General features: G+C 46.3%; 1 protein-coding gene across 3 annotated transcripts in view; it reads right to left on the reverse strand.

The window, feature by feature from the left end:
- arhgef10la (Rho guanine nucleotide exchange factor (GEF) 10-like a) overlaps positions 1–18,846 on the reverse strand; it is a 79,829-nt gene that overhangs the window by 39,320 nt on the left and 21,663 nt on the right. For all 3 annotated transcript variants that reach the window (XM_018725869.2, XM_018725871.2, XM_018725870.2), the window contains exons 13-18: positions 17,290–17,460; positions 15,192–15,337; positions 13,763–13,929; positions 10,708–10,823; positions 7,978–8,105; positions 4,879–4,979 (exon numbers count right to left, since the gene is read on the reverse strand). In XM_018725869.2, coding sequence (XP_018581385.2) covers positions 4,879–4,979; positions 7,978–8,105; positions 10,708–10,823; positions 13,763–13,929; positions 15,192–15,337; positions 17,290–17,460 — 829 coding nt within the window. The remainder of the gene's footprint in view (positions 1–4,878; positions 4,980–7,977; positions 8,106–10,707; positions 10,824–13,762; positions 13,930–15,191; positions 15,338–17,289; positions 17,461–18,846) is intronic.

Genomic DNA, 18,846 nt, shown 5'->3' on the forward strand with positions numbered 1-18,846 from the left:
TGTGTATCTGCAGGTGGCTTCCAGTTTGGCAGAGTTACATGTATCTCATGTCTCTTTTTAATTGCTGGAAAGAAGTTTCTCTTTGAATTTGTCCAGACAAAATAAATAATGTAAAGGTGTTTCATTTCTGGATAACATGTAAAATGTATTCTTGTAACAACCTATGTACTGTCATGTATTCTGGATAACTAAAAAATGTATTGTTAAACTTGTCTTGTTCAACTACTAAATGTTGAAATGAAAAATGTGGTAAATGTGTCAAAGCTAAGAATTGTTTGGGAAAAAAATCTAATTTTTATAAATTGGGTTAGTACAAATTTGTACTGCATTGCCTGAGTAGTAAATGCTATTTGCCCATAGCTACTGCAGTGAAATGAAGCTTTGAAGACAGGAGTGAAAGAGATATCAAATTCAAATGCGTATTATCATTTAAACAAATAAGAGCCGCATAAAGCACCGGAACTTCAGTTTAGCATTCTTCTCAGATCCCTGGAAGGTCTTCTAGTCATGCAGTATGTGTGGTGAGACAGAGGCCCTAAAGATCAGAATGGTGTAAATGAGTGCTAACAACCTTAAGAACCGGGGCTTGCTCTTCACTCTGCGTTTCACCGCCGCAGGGTACAATTCTCCACTCCACCAACAGGCAGTAAATAGTGATTGCAATAACACACTAATGGACTCCGTCACTCCTTTACTCCCACACAAGGCCCTGCTTGCAAAACAGTGGAATTGTTCTGTAGAACCTCAAATCCTATCCGTCCAAAGCCATCGCTGAAACAACTATAAGCAGTCTTCAGACTCGGGGGGAAATTGATGCAAATGAACTATACAGTGCTTTACTTTGCGTCTTTTTCACTTTGCACATGGTTGGCAAAAGGAAGTGAGATCGGCATTCAGGCGACCCTATTAAGAACCGACACGACTCCTTCCTGACACGATGTGGATGTAGAAGTGCATCTGCGCCACTCCAATGAGGGCTCTTTTACTGGATTAGAAGATGTGCTGAGGCTATGGCAGAGACTGCAGTCCCTCTACTCCACTCCCACAGCACCTGCTATTGATCTTCGAGGGAGAGAGGGAGCCCCCGTCCACACTGAGATAGCAAGGGCAGAGATAGCAGAGCGCTGGGAACGGGGAGCGCCTGCTAACAGCTTCTCGCTTCCTGCTCGCTGTCTGTTGCCGAGCATGAATTTCTGGAAGCAGTTTCCTGTAACACCCAGCCACCAGCCCCCAGCTGCCCTCACATTCAGTCACCATCCTTTTGTGTTGTTCACTCTCTCCTTCTCTATGGCCCTCTCTCTCTCTCTCTCTCTCTCTCCAAAGACCAAATTCATGAGTATCTCTGCAGCCTTGACGCATTGTTTATGTGGGCTGGTAAACTGGTGTACGTATCTCTGAGTAATCTCAATCTGCTTTTATGTATATTTTTTCTTTAAACGCTAATCAGACTGTGCTTTGAGAAGGTCCTCCAAATGTGAGGTCACTCCACTCAAGAAGAGTGGTATGATGGGATACGGCGGCCTACATTTGCCACACACCCACAGTGAAGTGCTGGTTGTGGGAGGGCTCCAGTCCAATGTACTGCAACCACCATCTTGAAATCCAAGCCTCTGTACGACTCTGTGTGTAAGCTAACCTCGGTAAAACCGTTTCTTTTTGTTGAAGAGAGTCTTTGTTAAAATGTGACTTACAGGATAACAGTACATAGGGATAGTAAAGCACAGTCCAGCCTCCCTACGACAGCATCAGCCTTGATGCCTTTTGCATTCCATGTGGCTCTACATTCCAAGAAGTAATAAATGAGAGGAAAGAGAAGGGCAAGAAGAAAAAAGGCACACTCAGACTGTCTCACTCACCAGCTCATTATCGAATCAACGTTTGCGAAACTGCTGGCATTTATGACTGCGACACACCGAGACAAACTGGGCGATTAGTCTCGTCACGCCGTGCAGGTGGGCTCCGGCTCTGCGTGCCCTCCTGCTGTTCGCAGAGATCAACAATTGCAATGTGACAGGGGATAGGTGAGCAGAGGGGGCATCGCCATGCGGACTCGGTGATCCATGAAAGCAGGGTTGTCCCTCCATCCTCCTGCTGGCACACCCCCCATTGAGCCACCACCATGTAGGGAGGAGAGAGCCTTAGCAACAGCAGGCCACCTGTGAAATCCTATCAGCATCTCCCTGGTTGTAATTACATCTGGCTAAATAGGGAGGCAACGTGTAGGCGTAATGTGATTAAACTGCAATCGGCAAGTCCACTCAGACCTGCCCCTCCCATGGATGGGCTTTTGGAAAGCGCTTTGGTCACTGTAAGACTGTGAATCACGCAGAATAAGGACAGAAATGTTCTTCATACAACACAAGAGGACAATGGGCAACCACAGCTAACTGACACAATATGACATTTCCATCTGTAATATGCATCTGAGTGAGTGTGTGCGTGTGTGTGTGTGTGTGTGTGTGTGTGTGTATTTCTCAGAAAAAAATAAATGACCACAGTGAAAGAGGCCCCAGTTGTTTGTCACTCTCACTGAAAAGTTTAAAGTGTTTTGAAGATCCATTTATACTGCCAAGATCCACTTAGTGTCAGCACAGATTGTTATTTGCTCATCATCATAAAAAAATTCTGCTAAAAACAGGGCTTATGGTGGAAAGGCATTGTTGTGTAGACAGCCCCCGGCCCCCTCAGCTCTTCGTTTTCTCTACAGGCATTAGCAATCTTCTCCAGAAATACAGTAATAATGCTACTGTAAAACTTGGTACAAATTAAAGCTTTAAATCTTCAGGGAAATGGGGGTAAAGAATGCTGCAATACATTTTTTGTTTGCTTGATTTATGTCCTTAAATGTAAAATAATTTATTATGAAGCACTAAAATTAAACACAGCAAGAGAAATTAAAGTCACGGTGAGAAATTGCTTTTTCCCCCTCTTTTCTTTCTGTGCACTTCATACCAACGTGTCTGTAATTTCACAAACTGCATTTTTGTCTTGGGGCACTGGGTAGTTTGGTAGTTGGACTCGTGCCCTTGCAATCCAAGGGACTGGGTTCAAATCCTCATGCCTTCTTGCTCAAGGTACTTACCCTGATCTGATACAATAAATATTCTGGCTTGTATAAATGGGTAAATCATTGTAAGCAGTAAGGTGACCAAGGTGTCAATAAAAAAGCACATTAAAGCCCAGCTATAGTGCGAAAAAAATTCAATTCAGATTTCAATGCAGGGTTGAGTTACTACGAGGTCAATGGAAAACATTTTTAAATCAGTCTTCCAGTGATTGTGTGAAACAGGGAGAAAAGTTTTCATTTATCAGATGTTTAGGAAATGCATTGATGGCTGATTTTATAATAGTACTAATAATACTAATATAATAATCATACTAAAATAGTAATAGATGGGGGCTGGAAACCAGTCGGCAGTCGCATTGTACCCAAATTCGCATTATCACGTGGGGGCGTTGTCATAGGGTTTCGCTGTAGGTGTAAGTGTTGGTTCTCCTATATTGCTCTCACAATGTTACAGTGAAGCATAGACTTGCTCATCTTCACAGACACACTCAATATATGCTTGACTGCAACAGCACAAGTGGTTTTGCTTCTGCATTCGAAGATCGATTCCCTTGCTGATTTTTTCAATGCATATTTTGACACTGACGAGGCTAGAGGCTCCCTTGGGACATGTCCTGACTGATTTAGCGCATATATTTCTAACACGGCAATGGTAGGGGTCATGATGAGAAATTCAAACTCCTGTTTCCGTGGTCTTTGTAGAGAACCTGCTGCAGGCATAAACACCATCCTCGGGACCTTGGAGCCCCTTTGCAAAAGCATCAAGGAAAATAATTCAAAACAAATGAGAAATTACAGCATATAAAAATACTTTCCCTTGGACACTAATAAGCAACATTCATTCAATATTCTACATTTTATTTGGGGCATTTGTGCAATGCCCCCCATCAGGTCGTGTGAGCAGCTGGGTGTTGTATTTCATCAGAATGAAAAGTTCACATGTACTGCATGTCTGGCAGCACTTGTATTAAATATATATATATATTTATGGTACAGTATTTAATCTGGGTCCAATTATTTCTTTTGAAACCTTTACAATTTGGTGAACAAGGTCTTTTCTATTCCTGTGAAATGTCCTCTGGGATTGGAGTTACCCAGAATAGAATGTGTCCTTATGCTGTTTGAGGACTATTCGAGACACAAGAATCCAAGGGATTGGTGGGTGGGGTACACACTCTTAATCAGTGCCAGTGACAGTCTTAGAAAATTTCTCTGAGAGTTTACTAGAGAAGATTCAATCTATATTCAAACTGTACAGTGACAAACACAAACACAATCACACACTTCGCAAGTCCAAATCTACCATGGTACCCACCCCATATCCATCATCCCTGGGACCAACACAACTAGCTCATATCATCACAGACATGAAGAATCATGGTAGAATTGCCCTCTGATGGACACGTGGGAATGGACAGGCAAGCCCACTTTCCAAGCACTAAAGCAAAGCTCGGTGTGCCTTTCTTTCTAACGCATGCAAACGCCATACAAGAAACGTGCATTATACGTAGCAATTGCTGTGATGACGGTAATTCAAGAGGCAGCACCCCTGGTTGCTATTGCAGTAACAAATGTGGAAGCAAGTGAAGTATGGCAGGGATGTGAATGTAAATACGAAAGACTGCCACTCCCTGATCTGAATGTGAACTTCCCTGCAGCTGAGCAGCGATACACAGGATACGGCTCAAGCTCTCCTCTGTGTTTCAGCTACGATTCCTTTGGCTCCTGTAGACGTGCAGCCTTTACAAATGCTCTCTGCTTACACACTGACGAACCGGCTTCTGAGACTTAAAGAACAAGGGTGTACTTACGCTGAGCCATCTTGGCCAGATGCAGGCGGTTCACCCAGGAGATCTTGCTCAGGGGGCTGGGTGTGTTGAAGACCACCATGAAGCTTACAGGACGTCCTGACCTAGAGGGCCCCAGGTAAACACATATTCATATGCTGAGTTTGTACGCAACAGAGAAGCTGGTATAACAGTCCTTCTAGTTTGCAGTCCTAGGAAAAAGTTCCCAACGTATTACTAATGTAGTATCAAGGATCGGTTTATGACTTTTAAAGTGAACTCCACCAGGAGACCCCTGAAAGGAAGAGGGTAGATCGAGTGCACTGCACTGTACTTATACACGGTAAGGATATCCTGCTATGACTCCATGGCGAGTGTTTCGCTCAGAGTGCCATGACTTCCATGTCAAGTAAATGTCACTTGGCACCCAGTGGAGACAAGGTTTCCACCTCCTCTCCATCTCTACTGGCCAAGCATTGCTAACCACTAATTAGAAGAGAGAACATCTTGCCAAAAGGTTAGTCTGAGCTAACCTACCAGGCCGTTCACGTGGGAAGCGGAGGAAGGGGAGGACGACTTCCCAGGAAATTGTTCACAACAATGGCTTCTCTCTCCAAACCAATTCTGACCTCTGCACCCCTGTTGTGCCTCTCTGCCACTGGTCTGCCGCTGTCCTTGCCCTCTGCCTTGAGAATGTCACTTGGGATTTCTATTACCACTCAGATCCAATCCCTGTCACTGTACCCAAAGCTCCTCCTGATAAAGAAGCCCTCTGTGGCAGGCAGGGAGAAAAGCAGGCATCATTAGAAGGTAATTGACTGGAGAACGGTGTGTGACTGGAAATCCACTGCAGTCACACCCTCTTACTGCCTGCTCCGCAACTGGTTCGTTCAGAGGTTCAGAGAGAGAGGGGGCGGCAGAAAGAGAGAGGAGCTTTTAATCTTCCCATACCGAAAAAAGTAAGCTACACATGGAGACATCGCCTATTTTTCATTCCACATGCAGTGTGCTTCCTCAACAGGGCAAAATATCTTCAGAGTTTCCTTCCTGTTTACTGAAACTTGAGAGCAAAGACAAGGAGTACAGCAAGGTCTCTACACACCTGAAGAAAGGGTAAGGGGAGGAGGTGACAGAAGGAGAGAGAAAGATTGAGATGAGAGTCAACTCATCTGTATAACTGGATTGCTGGCTAAATGCTCTTTGTGTTCAAATGTTTAGAACTGCTCGGTTTACAGTTAACAAACAGTTAACTCTTGTAGTCAAGGGATTCGATGGCACGAGGGCAACGGATAAAGACAAGCTGCTTTTTGCGGAGAAAACAGAAAGCAGAATGGAAGGCAGCTGTCGCACAGCTAAGCCAAAGCAGGTAACAATTTGAGACTCATTTTGACACCTGGATGGTTTACTACATCAAAACTGGTGGGACACCTTGTGCCAGAGATCAACACCTGCCCCCCCTACTGGGATGTGAACAGGTCACCAGCTTGGTTCCTTAGCATGCGGTGCAGCCTGAGCCATCAACTGCGGTCCATCGACTGGATATGAGTGCATTATGAGTGTACCTGCCAGTGTTTGATTACAGTCCTGCATAATTATTACTGTTTGTCTTCAATTTTCAGAGCTGAAGAGGTCTTCCATATTGGATGGTGCCGGCGCTGCAGGCCACTAATGAGGGGGATCAAGAAAGGACTTCCAGGCTACTTAAAGAGGGTGGCTCAGAAGTACAGCCATACAAAATCCAGATGGTACCCCCACACCCGCCGCCGTTCTTCAAACTGCCTGTGGTGTAGCAACGGGAGGGGCCACATCCATGCCTGTCTCCCAAGTAACCTTTGTGTCTTTTTCACCTCCTAAAATTTGTTGCCATACCTCCCAGCCCTGTACTGGTGCTTGGTTACAGCCCACCTGTCTCCCCAGCTCACACCTGAACCTGGAACCTGGGTTCTTCTTAGCCACCACCACATCCTGCAGCATGCCTACTTACTCCATCCCCCCGACCTGCCACACAAGCCTCGGGTTTACGTTAATTCGCATCACAGCTCTGTTGTTGCACTAGGTCACTAAGCCCCATGTTCACATTCAGTTAACATCCATGCGGAAGGCAACTTCGGACAGCCTGCGTGACAAACACTCCCTTCTGTGAGAACACCAGTCTGGGTGAAGTTAAATTGTCTGTGGTAAAGCAGAGTCTACAGGACGACGCTGTGGTGAACAACTCCTGGCCCCCAGCTCAAGTGGAGCAATGTCTTCCCCACACCTCCCGTGTGCTTCTCCGGAACTCTCATCTGTCCTCATTTGGCACAATTTCCACACATTTGGGTGGTCACATTCAGACGCGCTCCACCGTAAAACACGTTCGGTTTCATCACGCCCTGGTCTGACAAAAGCAGAGACTTCCTGCAGCTGAAATGTGCAGAGGCGCCCATTTTCAGCACACTAGCAATACACGTCTTGGTTAAGCACACAAATGGGAACAGTCTGAATGGCACACCTGGTGTTACACGGTCTAACAGTGTCAATTATTTCATTTTCGGAAGTGACTTAGGGAGTGATTTTTTTTCCCAACTGTTCATTGAGACGTGCAGAGCTTTTGCACTGGGGCTATAATTTGCCACGTAGCTCCAGTAAAGGTCAGACGGAACAAGCCATTAATGTCTCTTGAATGGGATCTCAGGTAATGCCCTCGGGGGAGGTAGGTGGAAGTAGTGTCTGCCCCCTTCATTAACATATGGCCACCATGGACCCCCCCATTAAGACTTCTGCCACTAGCATCTTTCAAAGCCACACAACACCATAGCTGGGGTCAGGGGCAGGGCAGCATCCTTCACAACCCCTCCTTTGGAATCCCATAACGGCACAATGATGTGATTGGCTTCATTCCCGCTTAATGAAGTTAAAACTAATAGTCCAAAGAGGGAGAGGATGGGGGTTGGGTTGGGGGAATCTCAGCTGCGTTCCAGTCAAAAGTCAAAAGTCAAGCATGAGGAAACAGCACCAGCTAAAGTATCTCAAAATTAGGAGCATGGAAGGCTTAGGCCAATTAAGTGTTATAAAGGTGCAATGGATGGTTGGATACCTGACACCCCACCCCTAAGGCACTGTCCTAGCCCCCAAGCTCCTTACTTGTCAGGCCTCCCAGGAAGCAGTAGACGAAGGCGGCACTTATTGGCATTCTGGATCTGGTCCTCCTTGATGCGGATGAGCCGTTGCAGAGCCAGGCACCAGTCCTGCGCCACCGTGGTGTTCAGGTTCTACACACAAGAGCAAGCCATGAGATTTCCAGCTGTTCCACAAACACAGCTGAGAACCACAGATTCTGCATTGAGGATCTCAGTCAACCAACAGTGCTGTGCAGTTTTTTATTACTGTAGGCAATTACAGTGTTGTTTAAAAACAGGCAGCATAGTATTAGGCATTGGATTGACTAAAAAGCTGAGGGTTCAAGTCCTGAAAGTGGTTCTTATTGTTGTACACTTGACTAAGGTACCTTAAAATGTTGAAATAAAGTATCTCTGTGTGAGTGCAGTGGTTATTGCGCTTTAAACATCATTTCGTCAGAAAAACAACAAAGCCAGACAGTATCAAGTGGCCTTTCCAAAGCAAGTGAAACATAAAGAAATGATTCAGCATGAACCTTGGGTTTTTGTGAAGTTTAGGTTTCAGCATCATCAGTCAAGCTGGCTTCATTTAATTTCTGAAGTGGGAGGAACCCGAGTTCATGCCAATTTCAAACACCATCCATGGACCTTGAGCTGCCACAGCCTTCTTTGACTTCCCTGTTTTACATACAGTAAATGACAGGATGGTCTTATGGTTTACAAAGCCTGTCCTGTGGGGCCCACCCCAGCACAGGGGCACTATTTTTTAGCATTCCATTTCTCCTCCTGTCAAAGCAGTGGTGTTCTCCCCCACTGGGGACAGATGCATTTACATGCCATCTAAAAGTCGGACTATAAAGTGGATTCCAATGACCACTAATCGAAGTTGGGTATTTGAAGATGTTTTCAGTCACAGTTCGGGACCTTCTGACTTCTATAGATTCTCTGTGTTCAAGGACCTAACTGTTGTGTCTCATCAAAAGTTTTGTGAGGATTGTTTATGACATTTAATATTTCTCAAAGCTATGTTTATATAATCTTTCCTATTGCTTGTAAGATGCCCGTATCTTAGGATAGGGGATGTTTGGGTCACGTTCCCCATTCCATCATAAACGATTTGATGATTTACATTTAAAAAGAATGGGCTTCTTCTTTATTATTTTTTACTTGTAGAGTGGTACGGTGATGGGCAGGTAGCAATGGTGCCTCACAGTTTGTTGGCTGCGCGTTCAGACATGGGCTTGAATTTGACTCAATCCACGTGAAGTTTGCATGTTCTTCCCGTCTCTGCCTGGGTTTCCTCTGAGCACTGCGATTTCATTCCACAGTCCAAAGACACATTGCACTCGAACTGGTGACTCAAAATTGGACCGTGTGTGTTTGAGAGAATGAGTGTGTATAATTTCCTTGTGATGGACTGCCATCCCATCCAGGCTGTGCCCTGCTTCTTTCTATGCTTCCAGGATACACTCCTGACCAGCATGACCCTGAAAGGGACAAGCAGTTACTGATAATGAACGAATTTTTGTACCCAGCTGCATCTGTGCATTTGTATACTTCCCATCCTTGTCTGTTTAATTATGTCCGAAGAGAGGTTTGCCTTTCCATTCCGACACCAAATCACCGATTCTGGAAAAGACCAGGGTCATTATTGCACACTTAAGTATATTTGTTCCAAGATCTCAGCAGCAAGTGGAGCAGCTGAGAAAGTCCCCACTGATCCCACCGTTAAGGATGCGCTGGCCCAAGGCTTGACAGAGATGAACTGGCTCTTTATCACTCTTATCAATTACTCTGTTGGGGCCACCGTCTTTTTATTGCTGCACTCTGGTGTGAGGCACGAACACAGGCCTGCTTCCTTGGACGATCGATGTGAGTGGCAGTGGATCTCAACTCCACGAGACCCCCCCACCCCCCGTCGCCGCTTCCCAGGCCTAGAGGTGCTGGACCTCTTCTGTAAGAGTGTGATGGAGTGCTCCTTGTTACAGGGCTGGGGGTGTATCTGTACAAGAGAGATGGGTTCAACCTTGTTGGAAAATGGCAAGTTTTGGAAAATGGCACGTCTGCTGCAAGCTACCGATCTGAGGGCAGTGAGAAAGTCAATTCATAGCAGTCATGCAAACACATTCTCTGGCTGACTAGCTTGGACTAGGGAGCCATGGTGAGGGATGGGGGCAGCATGTCAAAGCATATCAAGAAGGTAAGAAGCTGTGAGCTTTATAGATGTGCCTTGTCTTTCTGCCGTTTTGATTCAAGCACATGGCTGCACAGTTTGAGTGTGCCCTGTCCTGATGTCGGCCGGCCATGCTGTAGCACTCGATGAATCTTGTTCGCCTATATGCCTTTATTTAGTGTAATTCTCATATCTTTAGATCCACAAAGCAGCACTGAAGCACTAAGTTTGATGGTGGGTTCTGGAACAGATTAGGGGGCACAGCAAAGGAAGGTCAGCCACAAACTGGGATCAACAGCACCAGCCTGGCAGGCTATTGCAGACTAGGGTTAAAGATGAGTCTAAGGTTGGGCTTGAAGATCTGCATGGCTGTCGAGCTGTGCCTGTATGCCTAAGCAGTGATTTGTCAGTGTATCCGCATGCCAGTAAGTTTGTATATTTCTGTGGGTATATTAGCAGGCCAGTCTCTTTGTGTCATTATGTATATGTGTGAGTTTGTGGTGAGTTGTGTGGTGTTTGGGCATGGTCAGTAAGGAGAGATGAATGTGGATGTACGACTGTGGGGTGAACCTTCTGCTGTACCTGATAAGTTCCCTGCAGCGTCCCCACCAGAAGTGTGACCTCTTCCACTACAGACAGGTCATGCTGCAACTCCTGAAGTTCCTGGTAAAGACGTGGGGGGCCCAGAACCATTTTACCTGTAAGTACAACATAAAAGCAGCATGTGTCACACAACACAAGTATAACATGTAAAGTAAAACGTGCGATCGCTAGTTTGGATCCCACTCTTGCAGTAGGCCCCTCGATCAGTGTACTTACCCTGAATTTCTCCATTAAGAATATTATCCTGTACAAACGGTTGAATCACTGTAAGTCTTTCTGGCTAAAGGTGTTGGCTGTATAATACTACTACTACTACTAATAATAATAAAAATAATAATAATAATAATACACAGTATATGTTTGAAAAACAGAGCGCCTTCAGTAATATCCAATGCAAACAGCTTTGTTTTCAAAACACACATACGTAACATAACACAATCCAAAAGACTCTGAAACACACAATCCTGCCTAGAAGGCTTAACCTTGACTAGAACACAACAAATGAAAGCCCAGCCTGTAAGACACCGTCCGTAAGACAAAACTCTCTGACGTACCCTCTCACAATGCTGCGTGCCCTTTTCAAAACAACCCGCCCTCCAGAACATTCTCCTAGTCTATTTCCAACTCGACTGCGGCTTACGTAAAATGTACACACTGTTACACTTCTATGCGAGCGTGTTTGTTTTGTATAATTAGGCTTTGCCTGGTTAGTTTGTTCTTGAGGTCCTTCAGTTAAAATCCCAGGTTTGTGATGCCCTCTGTACCCTTGAGGAGAATTTAACTCAGCTGCTTCAGAACAATTTTGGCGAACGCACGTGGCCTTTTCCAGCGTGCACACATCGCAGCTGAATCCCGATGAAAGCAGCCAAGCAAATGAATACTGATGAGTGACAACAATATCATTTTGCCTGTGTGTGACAGTTCTGTTGTAAGTTGGGTCTTTACTGATCTTCCCGCAGCCACAGCAGAAAAATTCCAACCATCAATACTCCCCGCCACAAAAAACTGGAGATTAATGAGCAAGGAATTGATTGCCATTGTTTGCTGAGCACCTATAACAGACTTACGATGCAAGAGCGGGGAAAAAATACCGAGAGTGTTTGAAAATGACAATGTCCCCCTTGCCCGGCAAGGACCACGCAGGTGTCTCATTAAACATGAAATGCACCATCGATTTGAATGGCAACTCCATCGCAGGAGCTGGCTGCGACCCCGGGGAATCGATGGCTCTGCTGTTCTGCGCTGTCTCAGTGTTCTGTCTCGCTGTACGCTGAAATGAACCCCGTAATTAAATCCCCCCACCGGACATGGCTCCCGGGTCGTCTCATAATCAGGGAGTTTCGTGCCATCATGTACCACGGGACCAGGTGGCTGGGGAGACGGAGGTTGCGGTCACTGCATTCCATACCGGTGATGACGGCCGTTTGGTTGTGACCATTGTGGTCATTACAGCGTGGCCACGGCAGTGTTTCCTGCGCTCTGCCTCTGTGCTCTCAGCATGGAGCCGTACCTTCTGCAGCCTCATAGCATCTTTCACGTCAACGAATGCTGACATCTGTCATCTCCGAAGCAGCATTGATCAGATGTGCACATGAGCGGAAAGCCTCAGGGACAAGACTCCTACGTTTGGGATTACTGAACGCTGCCGGATCGTCGTCCGCTCGGCTCGCCTCCGGCTGCGCACGTCGTCTGCAAAGGTGATTGTGCTCTTGTTGTAATCCGCTGAAATCTGGATGGCGCTGCTGGATTGGCTTTGGGTTCCGGCCTGCCATAATCCTCAGCTGTAGCCGCGGCTGGACGGCCTTAAGAGCCTACCTGGCCCTATGCACTCAGCGGTGGCTCCAGCGCGTGTTTGCTGTGCTCTCCACGGCCTTGCTCAGCATGTGTGTAATGGGCGCAGACAAAACCAAATGGCCACAATTGCGCCCCAACCTGTCCAAATGGTTTGACATAAAAATTACCATAAACAATCTGAGCGCCACTGAAAGGGTTTCATCTGTCAAACATAAACCTCCGCTGGAATGCCGCAGAGTGTTTTTCTCCTGCAGCCCCCACCACCACCATTACCACATGGGCATTTGTCATTCAAAAATGCAGAAACTCACTCACAGAGCCATAGGGTGGAGGTTCGCAACCAGCTGGCATTGGACCAGCAAGGGGAGGGGAGGGGAAAAAAGCAGGCCTGTTTTTCCCTTTTACATCTCAATTTGGGCTGAAGGGAGAAAGAGAGATCCTTGTAGTTCCCAGAAGGCCAGCCAATTTCATCAATAAATCAGGGCACTAGGGCCTGCAGGAAATGAAAAATGAGTCCATTTCAGTCAAGGCGGGGAGTATGGGATATGATTCGGGCGAGGTGCCCTATGGAGTGACACCTTCGGGGAGGGAGCAGACACACTGTCCCTCCTCTCGCCAGCTCTAAAAATAGGCAGCAGCTCGACTGAGTGGCAGACAGGGAGGCGGGGCTTGGGGAGTCAGGGGAGTCTTGAGGAGTGTGACGGTTGCATAATGCAACGTGCTTTCTCTAAAAGCAGGTCGCAAGCGAGCCGGGAGAACCAGAGAGCAATAGAGAGGCAGGGAGAGGGGGAAGGAGAGAGAGAGAGACGGCACACAAAGTGCCCGAGGCAATCTAGCAGCGTGGGGCAGCTCAAACGGGAACATCGTGAGAACGGGTCAGGCCTTGATGACGCTCATGTATTTTTCAGCACTACCTGTGAGTTGGGAAGTGAGGTACCTTCACCTCCTGTTTGTATCGAACCAGACCGGCTCTCTAACTGCAAGTAAAGGAGATGTGGACGCTCTCTGCAAATTGATGACACCTCTCCATGCATGTTTATGGTCTATCAGAGAGTGAAATGAAAGTTTAAATGGTGGCCTTCTGATCTCCCAGTTCAGTAACCCAGAGGAAGATAAAGCGCCCCTTGTGGATATATAAACGGTTAACGCCTTGCTTAAGGAGGCATCAAACCCGCGTATCTTCCCCCATCCTTCACTCAGTGTTGCGCTATTATTCCACGAGGAAGACTGCTTTGTTTACCTGCGATTGTACTGTTGTTGGGCCGCCGGAAACCGGAGTGCTGGAAAAGAGTCTCCTGAGAGTTCTCCTGGCCCACCTCCACCACCTGGACCTGGAGCAAAGGGGCGCTCCACTTGATGGTGTACTTTGGCCCAACGGGAACCAGGCTGCTGAGGTCAGGGGGCCCCCTGGTGGCAACGATAGCATGTAACAGTCAACTGCAGCACTGTAGAGCACAGATTGCGTTTAAATTTATTTCTTCAGCAGACGCTTGTCACCAAAGCAACTTTCAATTAACTCTACGTAATGTTATCAGCCCACACACCTTATTCACCATGGTGACTTACACTGCTAGATACACTACTTACACTGGGTCCACATACATCAGTGGAACACACTCTCTCTGTCACTCACACACTATGGGGAACCCGAAAAGCATGTCTTTGGACTGTGGGAGGAAACCAGAGCGCCAGGAAGAAACCCATGCGGATACAGGGAGAACATGCAAACCCACACAGACTGAGCAGGGATCAAACCCAGGTCCTCTTACACTACACAGGCGCTATGAGACAGCAGAGCTACTTGCCGTGCCATCATGCCGCCCAAGACATTACAAAATGACATTTGAATTTCCCCACTGAAAAGGGGTCTATAGGGTATTTTTCAGCGTTATGTGGGGGAAAAATCCTGATCAATTGTTTTTGCCAGAAGCGGAGGGAGCCCTGAACATTTTCAGAGGCTCATCACTATTCATGTATTCTTGTAATCACACACAATTGTGATCAGTTCTTCAAGATTTTAAAGGGCAGGCAAGTCAAAGGCGAAGGAATTGAGCCACGCAAAATGCAGAGCGATAATTACTTTGAAGACCGAACGTGAGCGGCTAGAGAGATCACGCCGACTGAGAGCCACACTGCACTCGGGAGGTTTGCAAACTTTAAAAGCTACCTTTGTTCTCCTGCAGCACGATAAAAGGCACTGCCACAGCTATTACATCTCAGGAGGACAAAAAAAAAATCTTTCTAGGGAAGCAATCACTGTTGATAGCATCTATTTCAAGTCATAAAGCTGTTTCCATTCATCAAGAGTTAATACAGCCCATTTTTCTCTCATCAAAAGAGACATAATAATCCTACAGATGAGGAATCATATGCTTGTCTGAGAACTTGTCCCTATATATTACATTAACCAATCTTCCAAGCTGTGAAGGCATCTGCAGAAATCCTGACTTAGGGCATAAATATTGGAACACTATATGAGGTATGATGGTGGTGTAGATGCAGCAGTTTAGTGTTAAAAAAACCAAAAGGTTGATGGTTCAACTCCCACAAGGTGCCTTAGTGCTCATACCCTCCAGCAAGGCAGTTAACCTGAACTGCTTGAGTAAAAAATATCCAGCTGTAAAAATCTGATGCACCACGATCCAGTCGGGTGCCGGCGGGATGCTCACTTGATGTTGACGTTGGCGCATACGAGAGTGTCGTTAAGGAGGAAGAGCTTGCGCTCCTTGGACTTCAGGACCTGTCCGCGTTCCCCGTACACGCTCTCCGTCAGTGTCTCGCACAGGACCAGCTGGCTCTGCTCTGAGCTAAGGAGCTGCGGGAGACAAGGGATAAGCAACAAATATCACCCAAACGCACATATGCGTCAGCTCCCTTCCAAAGCGGTGCTACAGCATTGTGTACAGGACCGCATGCCCACCTCAGAGACAATTACACATGCACTCATTAATACGAAGAATAAGGCGCATAGAAGCACATGCTCATCTTGGAGACAGATAGACACGCATGCAAAAAATATGTGCTTTGCAGTAAAGCACAACACACACTCAATATGTCTCCTATGGTGGAATACAGTACACATACATTGATCGGAGGGATAGTTTTACAGGCATGTAAACATTATCCAACCTCATTACAGCACTCACTTTGTGCTGATCTTGTTGGATAATCACACACACATACACACAACACACGCAGGTATATACGTGGTGCATCGTGGTTAGGGCCTTTGCCTTGTATTCTGAAATATCCTACTTTGAATTCCACTCCTGCTGGAGTACTTTTGATTAAGGTGCTTACACTGTATTGATACGAGTATCAGTGTCTGTGTAAATGAGTAAATCACATCAAGTTGATTATTTTACATTGTAAGTTTCCCTGGAGCAGGATAATAATAACGTGAATATCCAACATTAGGGCGTAGCACACAGGAGCACATGTCACATAGGTAGCTGCAGACATATCAAGATGAAACTCGCTGCAGAATGCAGGACTGAAAAACATGTGTTTTATAGATAGTTGCAGACAGACGTGTACATAAATGTGTTTCCAACAGCGGAACATATATCCATTTAACAGATAACGGCGCACACTCAAAACTTCACCACACATTCATACATGAATCTGTAAAACCAGAAGATCTCTCTCATTCACACACATTCACACACTCCCATATGACATACCTCCAAGCTATAAGATACAATAAATACTGAATATTTGCCTCCGGTGGGTATATTTCTTTCTTTCAACTGGGGTTACATCAATAAATAGTCACTTTCATTACTATACGCTGCCTTTCTTATGGGCCGTGTGGATCAATCTCATTCATTTTTATGCAGTTTATCAGGCATCTCGTCATGTTGAACAAAAGGAGTAAACCACTGGTGAAATAGAGACCCAATTCGAACAAACACTATGGCCTGTAATATTTATGTGTAATCAATTGAAACGCTCTATTTCTATAAATAATGTATGCTTATTTTGCCTACTCCACATCAAAGAATGAATTGCTGTATCTGCAGAGAATCACTAACGCTGGCATTTTGGCCAATTACTTTTGAAAGTTATGCTGTTAATCAGCCAGAATTTGGCCAGTCGTGTTTAAATTCCAGTGTGACTGGAGCGCCCCCTATGGGCCATGCTGCTCTGGGTTGAGGATTCTGGGGGCATGCCTGCCAGCTCCCCTCCACCACGTGCACAACCATAGCATGCTTGCGCTGGTGCTGCGGGGCATCTGTGCATTTGAGATACCGAAAGACTCTGCCTCGCAACACTCATACGTTTATCTCCATAATTTCAGCTAGTTCGACAGTCGTAGACAAAGGGAGAATATTTTATTTGGTAGCTAAAGGGTAACAGTAGCGACCACCCCCTCCCTCAATATATTTGTGTACAAACAGGAAAGGCTGACTTGTAGGAAGCAGGGAGAATCAGCCAAACCGGCAGCCACCCTGACACATAGCGGGCAATCAGGGTTTCCAATTAAATGTCTCATTTCCCCCGTAATTCCCTAATTCGGGAATGCACTCAGTCTGATTTGCAGCAGCTGATATGGAGCCGGTAATGGAAAAAGAACGACCGTGGCGTCACATTCAGCCAGTGTTTGGAAACGATAATGTCGCATCATTTCGCCAGGGTGATCGCTCGAAAAATCCAATACGGGGTGCCGGAAATTGCGAATTGTGGCACTTGCGGCACAAACACCAACAGGGCTTAGGGTATCAGGCCCTGTCGGAGCTCCAGGGCTTGGCCGAGTGGCGTAGTCACCTTGCCTAGGCCACGGTCGCTGACGCTGCGGGCTAGCTGTTGAATCTCAGCCACCTGGTCGGCCACGCGCTTCTGTTCGTTGAGCTTCTCGGCCAAAGTCTCCAGCTCTGTGAGGGCAAGTTGCAGGGGCAACCGGTCCAGGTGGCCTCCCGGAGTGTTCTTCAGCATGTCCTGAAAGGAGTAAATGGAGAAGCAGGGCGTTTGACTTCAGGTAGAGCATGCCGGTGGTATTAGTGATTCATTGCCTTGCTGACGGAGTTCCATTATAGCTGATCCATTCACACAGCAGGGTACTTTACTGGAGCAATTCATGACAAACACCTTGCTCGAGGGTAACGCTGCTATAGTAGAGAGTGGAGCTCAAACCGGCTACCTTTAAGCTACTAGTTTATGTTCTTAACCATTACTCCACCTGCTCCCCCAGACAGCTGGAAAGAGTAAATGTGCTTACAAACATAATGTCGAAGGGTCAAGTTCAGGTTCTGAACTACGAGCGTCCTTTTTGCCTTTATTGTCAGTCTGCTATGGCAAAGTGCAACTTAATACCCAAAGAAGAGAGTGAGGTTACACCAACTATCCAGATCACTTCACAGGCAACCAATTGCATTGGCATCTGAAAGTGCAATTCAACACAACGCTGTGTGGCTTCAAGGCTAGAGCCACGTGAATCACATTTTAGAAACCAGCTGCAGGGGCATAAAGATAAGCACCGGTTTCAAGACGAATGGTCATGAAGGTCTGAGATGCCTGGCTGTGAGGGCCCTCCTGCAAAAGCATTACACGGCCTCCCTAATGAATCCAGGATGGCCACACTGCCTAACATCACCGTCCCTGGAGCTGGCTCCAGCACGCACCAGGATATTCACACTTGGTTCCGCGTAGCCCAGGAGTTTGGCATTAATAACCGGCGCGTATTTTCAGGAGGAAACGAAACAACCCGGCGATTAGCATGCTTCTGGTCTACGGCTAGCAGTTATCGGAGAGCACAGAACCCTGACAGAATCGCTCCTTTGCTGCCTCTAGCACTGAGACAACACAGACATGGGGGTGTGGGTGTGTGTGTGTGTTTGTGTGTGTGTGCATGCGTGCATATGTTCTGATCTAGCGCTTTTTTCGAATCCCCCTTCCACCCATATTTGTGATTAAGCTATAAGCGCTACTCCATTTCAGACACATAGCTCCTGCACGTGCTATTAATTTCATTAAGAGTTTTGTAAATTCACAGCCGGCCGATGGCCACCCGTGTATGAAATGGAGTGTAAGCATTGCAACAGCTCAACACTTCTAATCTAAACTCAATAAAGGCAGCATAAATATTTGAAAGTGGATGAAATATGTATTAGTCAAACGAAGGAAATGCTGGCATTATTTGCCATTTTCAGGGCATAATGTATTATGTAAATGTAATATTTATTCAAGTGGGATTGTTTGGCTGTGTCAGGACTCTCAAGTATCGGGTCTGTAGCATGCGTGCAGCGTTGCTCAGAGGTGCGAGTACCTTCTCTGGGTTTTATAGCTGCATGTGTCTAAGGGACACGTGACAGTTTTATGTATCTG

The sequence above is a fragment of the Scleropages formosus genome, chromosome 22, assembly GCF_900964775.1.
Source record: "Scleropages formosus chromosome 22, fSclFor1.1, whole genome shotgun sequence".
Taxonomy (NCBI): Eukaryota; Metazoa; Chordata; class Actinopteri; order Osteoglossiformes; family Osteoglossidae; genus Scleropages; species Scleropages formosus.